The sequence below is a fragment of the Oncorhynchus mykiss genome, chromosome 10 (genome assembly GCF_013265735.2).
Source record: "Oncorhynchus mykiss isolate Arlee chromosome 10, USDA_OmykA_1.1, whole genome shotgun sequence".
Classification (NCBI taxonomy): domain Eukaryota; kingdom Metazoa; phylum Chordata; class Actinopteri; order Salmoniformes; family Salmonidae; genus Oncorhynchus; species Oncorhynchus mykiss.
Window position 1 is genome coordinate 53,615,369 of NC_048574.1, and position 12,502 is coordinate 53,627,870.

The following is a 12,502-nucleotide window of genomic DNA, read 5'->3' on the forward strand; positions in this document are numbered from 1 at the left end:
TCAGATAAGTATCACCTTGAAAGGAGGTCTCCATATTCCTTTCCGAAGTGTGAGATACTTTGTTTATGGTTAATCAGTAGAAGCATATGAGCTTCAAAAAATATATATAGATAGGATTCTCCAATAAAGACAATTATAAAAACGACTTCACTGTCAAGGAAATTACTTCACTGCTTGATAAATTCTATAACTGTTATTTCCCTTTCCCTCGCAATGTAATCAAAGATATGAATCATCTATAATGTAAACCCAGATCAATTTATCCCTGATGGGAATGGGGGGGTCACAGGTCACGGATCAGTCAGCGTCCCCTCCCCACATGTCCCCACATCCATCCTTACCATTAGAGTGTGGAAACGCAAAACTGACCTCAAGCTGGTGCTTACAAATTCCCCCAAACCGCACACAAACACGGCAAAAAAAAACAAATACTTACCATTGGCTCATATGCTGGCAGTTATAGTGTGACGTGTATAGTCAATTTCCTTCAACCGTGTGTGCAACGATGTCAATCTGTTTATTACCGACATGCAAAATTAGGTGAAAGGTTCAATCTCAAATTGACGCCGTCTCACAACCGAGGGGTAAATGTCACCATAGTTGAACCACTTTAGACGTACGTTGTAAATGTAGTTTTATTGTTTTAAACTTGTTGCTTAAATTTGGGCCAAATTCAGAAGTATCGCTACTGCTGTGAAACTACTGTTTTAGCCTATATGTAATTGTCTCGCTGATTTTATCATGATAGGCTACTGCTTGAGGACGAAATATCGATGTCAATTCGCATTTGTGCATGCGCTGTTGATAAGCCTATCATCCGATCATTTAGGTGTAGCGTAAATTAACTGCTCCCGTATCCCACAGCGACAGTGGGCATTGCACCTATCGATATTTGAAGGGATTGTTAAAACTCTGCGCTACAAGTTAATGATTTGCTCTTTATCTCGTACTTAGTTCTTGAGCGTGGAGTTTGGATTCTGCCCTCCACATCGTTTAACATAATTTGAGTAGCTTCAGGTAGCTGAGCCTTTCTTTCTGGCCTGTGAGCGCCTATTCAGTAAAGGTTTACCTGCAATCACCTTCTTGCTCCTAATATATAGTGCAAAATGTTAGCTCTCTTTGTGCTTTTGCTCTGCATGACATCTTCATTTTCTGCTTCTAATAGAGGTGAGTTATTGGGTTTTTTCATGTACCGATACGTGTGATGAATATGTTGTTTTATATTGTGTTGGTTTGTGATTTGCTTAGAGAGTATGTTAGGAGTTGGGCTCTAGGCCTACAGTCAAGGAGTTGGGCTCTAGGCCTACAATCAGTGACCTTGGAACTTCTGTAATAAAACCTTTGAATGGTCTTGCAACAGCCAAGAAACCAACAAATCACTTTCGCTGGAGATTCACAAAACATGTTCGTTCCTAAATTCAATAGTTACATAGAGTTTCCTAGTGATGTAATGTGGTTTCCTGAGTGGCGCAGTGGTCTAAGACGCTGCATCTCAGTGCTAGAGGCATCACTACAGACCCTGGTTCGATTCCAGATTGTATCACAACCGGCCGTGATTGGGAGTCCCATAGGGCGGTGCACAATTGGCCCAGCGTTGTTAAGATTTGGCCAGGGTAGGTCTTCATTGTAAATAAGAATTTGCTTCATAACTGACTTGCCTAGTTAAATAAACATTTAAGTACACAACCAATAGTAATTAGTTCCCTAAACATTTGAGGCAACCTGAAGGGTAGGTATTGTGGATATTACTGTAGTTGGTGGTGGTAAAGTAGTTTCTTTGGGTGCCATATCTATTAATCATAGGTGATATTAATTAAATTCTTTAATGTTCAACTTGGTCAGTAGAAACTGAGTCAGTTGACAAAGTGGTTGAATACAGCTGTCTGTGACAGATTTTGTATGTTTGATTCAGCACTTGGTGATGCAACTCGAAAGTGACACGTCAGTCTTGACTGGCCTAATGTCACTTATTTTGGAATGCTACACTGTATTAGAGCAATAGAGGACTTTAATAGTCCACCCACAACGTTCACTGTCTCCAGTGTTGATTGTGTCCATCAGAAACGTAGACCATCGTAGGTTTAGCTTACAAGGGTTCTCGTAATAATGACACAATATTACAAGCTGTAATTGCACCACCATGCAGGGCTCACCTTCTCACCTTCTGAATCCAGGATGTATACATATTACTGTCTGTTTTAAATAATCTGCTACAGAGGATAAGATTTTTGGAAGTATTTTGCCCAAAGCTACACATGGTTTTACATGTATCACAGTCTCATCCACCTGCCTGATCTTTCTCTGTCGAACCAGTAGCAAATAGCCAGGGGACTAGGTCACGTGTGTAATGGTTAAACGGTTAATTGTTGCCAAGACATTACAAATCTAACAGAGTAACTAATTCCTCCAATCTGAACTCAAGCCTTTTTGTAATGATTGACATGCAAAGGGAAGTAATTGACTGCTGAGGAAAATACCTTAATTCAATCACTGCTTAATGGTATATACCAACTATTTTTTTAGGAGTGGTTTTGACAGACATCTCACTCAGCAGTGAGGGCCCTTTAGTGTTAATCAGCTTACTGACATTGTGCAGTTACTGATGAAAGACCTTGATATTTATATAGAGAAACACCTGATCTAAGTGACTCCCAACCCTTTGGGGTCCTCAGGGTCTCCGTAGCCATGTTCCAACTGCTCTCAACACCCTGGGTTGTCACCCAATTGACTCCAGAAAAGTGACACAGGAATATTCTACTCCAGAAAAGTGACAGTTGGTTTCAACTAGCCAGGGTTAACAAATGCTTGTGTAAAAGGACGTTAAACTGGCCCTGGGCTAATTTTAACCCAGGGTTAAGGATAGCCCTGGGCTAAGAGAATGCAGTTTGAAAGGGCCTAGTGGGGCTCAAAAAGAAAACAGACAGAACCCCTGCCTTAAGTCACTCATATCACTGTGCGCTTTGATATCACGCTGTGATTCCAGCATGCCCCCTCCTGTTGTTTCAGGTGCTGGTGCTGCTGGACCCAGGCTGAACAATGACCGGTTGTACAAATTCAGCTACACCACGGAGGTGCTGGTGGACAGGGCCAAGGGGTCAAAAGATGGCAGTGCTGGCTATAGGATCTCCAGTGACGTGGATGTCAATTTAGTGTGGAGAGACCCCAGCAGCAAGGACGACCAGCTCATACAACTGGTGGTAAATAATCCCACAGCACCACCTCCTCACCCTGACCCTGACTTTGCTGATAGCTACATTGAGGGAAAATGTACTGGACTGATGGTACCTGCATCTGATGGTCAACGAGATCAAATCACGACATCAGTGATCTTCAGGTCGAAAAGTCAGAGCTCTAGAAAGATGCCCGGGTTTCTGACTTGGAATTCCGAGTTCAAAACTATTTTTTCCAACCGCCTCTCACGGCCTGCTCTCTCCTTCCTTTCCTCCAGTGAGACTGACCAGAGAGAGGGGACACAGTCTTCCACCTGATGGCGAAACTCGAATCCCACCGCATCTGCCTCATGCACAAATTCATGTTGTTCCTATGACCAGAGAAAGTTAAATATTCCTTAATATTAAAATTGACACGACGAGCTGCTAATAATAATAAAACGCAGGGCTATCGATACTTGGCTACTCATTCATTGCAGCTGCAGCCCGAGCGGAAGTACGGAGGAGTGCGTTTTGTAATAGTGTTGAATAAAAACAGTGAGAGTGCTGAATATAAACTTGAACATGAACTCACTCATAAAAACAGCTGTATTCGTTGAGTCTCTCTGTGGTCATGGTTTCAAAAGTTATTCAATCTTACATAGGCTAGTAGCCTATTAAACGTGGCTGTGGCCAGGGTCATGGAAGCTCTGTAGCCACTGTGATTTGAGCTATCCGATTGGGCAGCGCAGTAGGTGCACTCGATTTAGTCACAGATTTGCCAGGTAGGCGGAGTTTGTCTCATGGTAACACTTTGCTACCCGGTGCGCAGGACTTTTGAGTCAAGTGCACCTACCGGCAACAGCGCAACACGATTTTAAAAAAGGAGCGCAAGCCTTTATCGTTCGTTGGCTTTTCTACATAAATATTTGGTGAATGACATGGAATGCCTTGAAGATTGATCGCAATCGACCGGTTGGCGACCACTGCACTAACTGTAAGTCGCTCTGGATAAGAATGTCTGCTAAATGACTTAAATGTATGTTGGATAGATTAACCTGAATCCCAAATCCACCGTTAAAACCCCAGCCACTAGACCATATGTAGATCTGAGAGTATTGGATATGTGTAACTGGTTTATGGCAGTAACCCTACCTCGCCTAGTTGGGACTTTCACCATAACACTTAGACCTATCCAGTCTTTTCAGATCTACACAAACGCAGAGAAGGCAGTGAGTAGGGGTTAGGGATATATATATATATATATATAAAAAACATTTTTTTTTTTTTTTTTTTTTTTTTTTTTTGAAAACACCTCTTGTTTTGGGAGGGTACATGTTGGAGTTTATACATGCAACATATTGTTTACAATGTGAAAGGAAAGGAAACTCAAGCACATATTGATATGATCCTGGGAAAGTGGTCTTGGGAAAGTGGTCCTGGGAAAGAGGTTCTTAATGTCCCCTGTAATTGGCGCAAATAGAAAAAAAGCCTGGTCTGATTGTGTAAAAATAGTACTTAAGTTCTCAGACAGGCCCCTTAGGGAGTCTGTTTTATAAATTGTATTTAAAAAGGCCTGGGTTCAAATAGTATTTGAATTCTGTTACACTTAAGTTGTGCTTAATTGTGCGTGCCTGGCCCAAAATCAGTCATCTCAAAAGTGCCAACATGCCTGCCTGGAATTCCAGACAGGCTAAACCAAACACTGACATTTTTTTTAAACATTTCAAATACTATTTGAAGTCTATACCTTCCACTCTGGTTGTATTCTATGGAGAATATTGATATTGAGCTGCTTGACATGTCCTAAGCTTTTTAGTCACTAACTTTTCTTCTGCCCGTTGAGGAACATGCATCCATGTTATAAATTCCTCCTTTTTTCTTAACATGACTATGTCCTCCTCTTTGTCCTCCAGATCATCTAACAAGCTCTTCCATTCCCATCCACAGATCTCAAATGTGAAGATAAAAAATGTGGCCCCACGCTCAGCCAAGAAGAACATATTCCATGGCGCAACAACGCAAAGCCTTCTCGGAGAGAAGAAGCTGGCAGCACTGGAAAGGCCGTTCATGGTGCACCTGAAAAACGGAAAGGTAAGAGCTGTGGATGTTGGTTTGTGTCTATGGAAACAAACAGTTATTAGACATTATAAAGGGGCTCATTCATGCTCATAACAGGTCTAAAAAAGAATTAGAACGGATCATAATGTATTATACCTGCAGGCGCTAAGTAAAGTGTTACTGTATGTTTTTATCGATGCATAATGCTAAATTATTGATTGAATTTAAGGCAGTTACTAGGAACACGAATGTACTTTGGGTATACTGTAGTGGAGATTATCTGCCATAGGTAGATGTAGTAACATGTGTAGGTAGTAGGGTGTTTAATTATTACCAGAAGTATACTAGATATACTACAAATAGCTATTTTTCTGTCATTGTAGTACTTTTGTTATATCCTCATAGGTCAATAGTCATAAAAGTATTGTTCAATTTTACATGTATTTCTATATCAACCATCACTTTTACTACAATCAGTTTAGATAAAAAAATACGTAATCTAGTATGGGAGCCGTTTCCGGAGCATCCTTGACGACATCCATATTTCCGAGGACTATTCATGGAGCTGTAATTAGCAATGTGTTAGTGTGGTGACGCTGGAAGGGGAAATACCAGACAGATGGTGTGTATGTGCAAAGGTCAACTGTTCAGATTGCCGGCCGTCCGGTTATCAGATCCCACGGGAGACAAGTGTGGGGGTATTGGCGTGGCAAAGGGGCCCCGTTCCTTGATGACACAGACATGGTAAGGTGAATAGTTGAACCAGTTGATCAGTGAATGTCCTGTTGAATGCATTGTGATCAGCTAAATCTGTTATGAAAATAGTAACAATTTAGCACTGGACTGTACATATTGAAACCAAATGTATCTCATAGTATTACAAACTATAATAAGTGATTACATGCACTCACCGGACAGTTTATTAGATACACCCATCTACTACCGAGTCGGACCCCCCCCCCCCCCCTCTTTGCATTCCACAGGAATGTTCCACAGGGATGTTGGTCCATTCTGACGAGATGGCATCACACAGTTGATGCAGATTGGACGTCTGTTAGCTTGCAAGATTCATGTCATTCTCCTTGGCCCACTCTCATCAACAAGCTGTTTTCGCCCACAGGACTGCCGTTGACTGGATGTTTTTGTTTGTCGCACCATTCTCTGTAAACCTAGACACATTCGTATGTGAAAAACCCAGAATACCATGCTCAAAGATGCTTAGGTCACTTGTTTTGCCTATTCTAATGTTCAATCAAACAGTAACTGAATGCCTTGATGCCTGTCTGCCTGCTTCATATTACAAGCCATGTGACTCACTGTCTGTAGGAGCCACCTATGTACCTAATAAACTTCCCGTTGAGTGTAAGATAATGAACGAGTGACAAAGATTTTGAAACTTTTGTGATAATGGTGACCTTAGGGTGACGATGTGTTTGTTTTTACTACAATGTGATCTATTGTCTGCAACCTTTGTACTTCTGTATTGTATTTAAGACTTTTTTTCTGCAATCTCTGCAATGTTAGACATGGTTTTTCAAATAAAGCTTTCTATCACTATTGAGTTGATAAAGGCTGAATATGGACAAATAAGGTTAAAGAGGGTTATAGTTTTTAACAAATATAGTAAATAAAGCCTAATCAATCTAGTCATTTAATCTAAGCCTCAAAGTGTGATTTATAGTATGATGCCCTGAGTTGAGTGGAATATGCTGGGAAAGTGAATAAGACATTTGTTTGATAGTGTCTGACTGCAGAATTTGTCTTGGGTTGCGTTCCTTGCCGTGGGCATTCCTTGACAAGAAAATGGCACTCATATTGGCCCCTGCGCAATGCCATGTGCATACCTTGCCAAGAAAAAAGGAACTCCCTCGCAAGGAACACCCTCAAGATGAAGTTCAGTCAGATCCTATGAAGTCAGACCCTATTCCATTTGTTGACATCTCATGATTATCTGAGGCACTTAGATAATGTTAATCTGAGAACTACAGTTATGTCACTGTTCCCTGTCATTTGACTCTAGTGCATTGTTACTATGCACACTTTCAGCAAATAAGAAGTCACTTTCGTATCGTATTGACTTGTTTGTTGTTCCATTCCTCTGTTTCAGGTGAGCAGCTTTTACTGCTATAAGGCGGAGCCTGCTTCCATTAAGAACTTGAAGAGGGGTGTGGCCAGCCTGCTGCAGGTGCAATGCAGATCTGGGAAAGTCATAGAGGTAAATGAGATCCAATACATATGCAGTTATAGGTAATCATGGAAACAGTTAAATGTTTTACTCTACAGTCGTATTTTAGCAGGCACTTACAAAGAGAAATTACTTTTGGGTAATTTTTAATAAACTCAATTGGTAACCACCACGTGTACTAAATTGATAAACCAAAAAGAAAAACCAAAAAGTAATTATAAGTGGATACTCATGTAATTGCCATTATATCATGTCATCCCAAAAAAATAATGCACTGTAAAATACAATTTTATGAATTCTCAATGTAAATCATTCAAACAATTGCTTAAAACTGTTTTTCAATGGTTTTCTGTATGAGTACTTGGTTGGCTGACTGATCTGTCTGGTCTGGGAACAGAATGACGTGTCCGGGAGGTGTACGGTAGAGTATAAGGCTGCCCAGGGCCAGGTGACAAGGACCAAGGCTTTGGAGACCTGCAAGACCGCAGAGACCGGCTTCACCACCTACATTCAGGTCCTGGGCGTGAGTGGGGAGTCCAGCTCTGTCACTGTTTTCACCCTGGAGGATGGCTTCATTAAGTCAGCCATAGCCAAGGAGACTCACATCTTAGCAGTCAATGCACGCCGCACCACCGCTGCTAAAATAGTGTCCAGGTAAGGTTGGCACAAATCAGATGTTATTTGTCACATGCGCCGAATACAATTGTAGACCTTACCATTAAATTCTCACTTACAAGCCCTTAACGAACAATGCAGTTTTAAGAAATATAAGACACAAGGGAGTCCAATGGAATGTTAATGGTGAAAAACATGTCCTGTAAACTTTGAGGCAATAGTTTATTTTCTTCTTCTTTTGTTTACTACACTAATTCAACACATGCATTTTTCATTGTGAAAGTAATGTTGTTTTTTCACTTATTGATTGAATAGGCTTTCTGAGAACATCAATAGCAAAGGAACAGAAACTGATTGATGGATTTGTTCGTTTATGTTGTCCTCAGGCAAAGCTTGACGCTGGTAGCAATTGAGGCTGGGCCGTTTGAGGCTGCGGGGAAGAATGTCGCCAGTGTTGTCAAATCACTTGATGAGAAATTGTTTGCTGTTGGTGTGGCAGCTGAGAAGGTCAAATCCCAATGCAAGGGCTGTCAATCGGTGAGTGGTTGTGAGAAGCAATAAAGCAAAGAAATTGCTTCAGGTTGTTGTCAACCTTGGACACTGACTTTTCCCTCTGAAAGGTTCCAATATACTGCCAAAACAAATGCTTAAAAAATTACTCTTTGCTAAAGAATAATTAAAAAGGGCAGAGCAGGGCAAAACTATGGTGGCCTGGTTGATTGCTGCAATGGTGCTAGAATTAAATGATCAGAGTACGGGGTGTTACAATAGTGTGAAAAGCTGCCCTTTTTAGTAGTCTGCATTTGCCAACCCTATACCACACTGTCGATACATGTCCTTGCCAACCAAACATTTAATTAAGACATTACTATTTTTCCTTTCTTTTCCTTTTCTCTGCCCATCCCACTAGCTGTTTGAGCACTGGCAAGCAGTCCAGAAGCAGTTTGAACCAGATAGCTTGTCTAAGGCCATCGCTCCCCGAAGCTTCCTGGCTCTCATCCAGAGCATAAGGAAAGCCTCCAAGGACGAGATCCTCCAAGTGCTGAAGCGCTCCAGCAAGACTGCCTTGTAATCCCTAGCACTTTCCCACCTCTCTGTCTCTCTCTCCCTCCTTTTCATTCTCTTTCTGTCTGCCTCTTTCTCTAGCTCTCCTCTTTTTTGTCTTTCCCTCTTCATTCCCTTTTTCTTCTCTTTATTTTCACTTCTCTAATATCATTCTTTCTCTTCTCTATCTCTAATTTTCTCCTCTTTTTCTGTCTTTTTTTCTCTCTCTCTCAGGCTTTGATGCTTTCTTATGAGATGTAGAGACTCCTCACCCCGTTTCCTTGCTGTCTGTCTCTCGCCCCATGTTTCTTTTGGCCAGAGCCACATAGTTAACTATACAGGGAATATGGTGCCATTTTAGATATGACTTCTGACTCACCGCCTCTCTCCAATTCTCTTGGGGTCTGCAGACCTCAGGTGGTGGACGCCGTGACCTCGTCCCAGACGCCCGATTCCTTGGACGCCATGCTGCAGTTCCTCAACTTTGCCGACCCCAAAGGCCTGGTTCTGCAGGAGAGGTTCCTGTATGCCTGCGGCTTTGCCTCGCACCCCAACGAGAGAATGCTCCAAGCTTTGGTGGTGAGTGGCCAATGGCTGACTCTTGCTCAAATTCTACATTTTATGGTGCCTTCAAATCAAAATAAATTAAAATCATGTCCAACACAGCAGGATGGGGAGAAATTGTTTGGTAAAAAGTCAGTTCAATGTTTTCAATTGGTTAGACAGATGTTTTATTTAACCGTTATTTAATTAGTTAAGTCAGTTATGAACAAATTAATATTTACAATGACGGCCTACCCCAGCCAATGGGACAATTGTGCATCGCCCTATGGGACTCCCAATCACGGCCGGATGTGATGCAGCCTGGATAGGAACCAGGGACTGCAGTGATGCCTCTTGCACTGAGATGCAGTGCCTTCGACCTCTGCGCCACTCGGGAGCCCAAAAATGCATCATTGTGACTTCTGACGGACTGCGCAACACAACACTGTACCCTCCCCCAACGCACGGCTCCCAGTGAAAATCATTGACTTACTGTGTTTTTTACGTATCCATTTTTTTCTGGTTTGAAAGCACCCTTATGCTCATCATCAGGGCAATATTCAGTAAGAACATTAGCACAATGTTTTACAACTTTACATTTTAGTCATTTAGCAGACTCTCTTATCCAGAGCGACCTACAGTTAGTGCATTCATCTTGAGATAGCTAGGTGGGACAACCACATATCACAGGCATAGAAAGTAAATATTTCCTCAATAATGTAGCTATTAGTAGAGTCAGAGCTAGAAGGGGGGGGGGGGGGGGGGGGGGTAAAGTGCAAGTGTTGGTACATTTATTTATTATACATACAGTACCAGTCAAACGTTTGGACACATACTACTTCAAGGGTTTTTCTTTATTTTTACTATTTTCTACATTGTTGATAAATAGTGAAGACATCAAAACTAAAATAACACATATGGAATCATATAGTAACCAAAAAAGTTTAACAACTCAAAATCTATTTTATATTTGAGATTCTTCAAAGTAGCCACCCTTTGCCTTGATGACAGCTTTGCACACTCTTGGCATTCTCTCAACCAGCTTCACCTGGAATGCTTTTCCAACGGTTTTGAAGGAGTTCCCACAAATGCTGAGCACTTGTTGGCTGCTTTTCCTTCACTCTGTGGTCTAACTCATCCCAAACCCTCTCCATTGGGTTGAGGTCAGGTGATTATGGAGGCCAGGTCATCTGATGCAGCACTCCATCACTCTCCTTCCTGGTCAAATAGCCCTTACACAGCCTGGAGGTGTGTTGGGTCATTGTCCTGTTGAAAAACAAATGATAGTCCCACTAAGCGCAAACGAGATGGGATGGTGTATCGCTGCAGAATGCTGTGGTAGCCATGCTGGTTAAGTGTGCCTTGAATTCTAACTAAATCACTGACAGTGTCACCAACAAAGCACCCCCACCACCTCCTCCATGCTTCACTGTGAGAACTACACATGCGGAGATCATCCATTCACTTACTCTGTGTCTCACAAAGACACAGCGGTTGGAACCAAAAATCTCAAATTTGGAATCATCAGACCAAAAGACAGATTTCCACCAGTCTTAATGTCCATTGCTTGTATTGTTAGTAGTTACTATCTTGTCGCTACAACTCCCGTACGGGCTCGGGAGAGACGAAGGTCGAGAGTCATGTGTCCTCCGCAACACAACCCAACTAAGCCGCACTGCTTCTTAACACAGTGCACATCCAACCCAGAAGCCAGCCACACCAATGTGTCGGAGGAAACACCGTGCACCTAGCGACCTGGTCAGCGTGCACTGCGCCCGACCCACCACAGGAGTCGCTAGTGCGCGATGAGACAAGGATATCCCTACCGGCCAAACCCTCCCTAACCCGGACAACGCTAGGCCAATTGTGCGTCACCCCATGGACCTCCCGGTTGCGGCCGGCTGCGACAGAGCCTGAGCTCGAACCCAGAGTCTCTGGTGGCACAGCTAACACTGCGATGCAGTGCCTTAGACCACTGCGCCACCCGGGAGGCAAGTCTTTTCTTCTTATTGGTATTCTTTAGTAGTAGTTTCTTTGCAGCAATTCAACCATGAAGGCCTGATTCATGCACTCTCCTTTGAACGGTTGATGTTGAGATGTGTCTGTTACTTGAACTCTGAAGCATTTATTTGGGTTGCAATTTCTGAGGCTGGTAACACTAAGGAATTTATCCTCTGCAGCAGAGGATAACTCTGGGTCTTCCTTTCCTGTGGCAGTCCTCATGAGAGCCAGTTTCATCATAGCGCTTGATGGTTTTTGCGACTGCACTTGAAGAAATGTTTAAAGTTCTTGAAATGTTCTGGATTGATTGACCTTTATGTCTTAAAGTAATGATGGACTGTCGTTTCTCTTTGCTTATTTGAGCTGTTCTTGCCATAATATGGACTTGGTCTTTTACCAAATAGGGTTATCTTCTGTATACCACCCCTACCTTATCACAACACAACTGATTGGCTCAAACGCATTAAGAAGGGAAAGAAAATCCACAAATTAACTTTTATCAAGGCACACCTGTTAATTGTAATACATTCCAGGTTACTACCTCATGAAGCTGGTTGAGAGAATGCCAAAAGTGTGCAAAGCTGTCATCAAGGCAAAGGGTGGCTACTCTGAAGAATCTTACATTTTTAATATGTTTTGATTTGCTTAACACTTTTTTTTGGTTACAACATGTATGGAATAATGTAATTTCATAGTTGGGATATCTTCACAATTATTCTACAACGTATAAAAAAATTTTTTAATTATTAAAAAAAAAATTAAAAACTTGAGTAGGTGTCAACTTTTGACTGGTAGTGTAAATATTTTTCAACCTTGCCATTTGAAAATGTTTTCTCCATACTGATCACGACCCAGCGCTCTCAATGCACCCTTCATGACATTGTTGATTGTAGCATTTCTGTGG

At 42.0% G+C, this 12,502-nt stretch overlaps 1 protein-coding gene across 1 annotated transcript in view; it reads left to right on the forward strand.

The window, feature by feature from the left end:
• Nucleotides 1–556: 556 nt before the first annotated feature.
• The window catches only part of LOC110534276 (microsomal triglyceride transfer protein), a 31,787-nt gene continuing 19,841 nt past the window's right edge, over nt 557–12,502 (forward strand). Inside the window, exons 1-8 of the mRNA XM_021619040.2 lie at nt 557–1,167; nt 3,007–3,197; nt 5,100–5,243; nt 7,318–7,425; nt 7,793–8,049; nt 8,397–8,547; nt 8,921–9,078; nt 9,465–9,633. Coding sequence (XP_021474715.1) covers nt 1,107–1,167; nt 3,007–3,197; nt 5,100–5,243; nt 7,318–7,425; nt 7,793–8,049; nt 8,397–8,547; nt 8,921–9,078; nt 9,465–9,633 — 1,239 coding nt within the window. The 5' untranslated portion in view covers nt 557–1,106. The remainder of the gene's footprint in view (nt 1,168–3,006; nt 3,198–5,099; nt 5,244–7,317; nt 7,426–7,792; nt 8,050–8,396; nt 8,548–8,920; nt 9,079–9,464; nt 9,634–12,502) is intronic.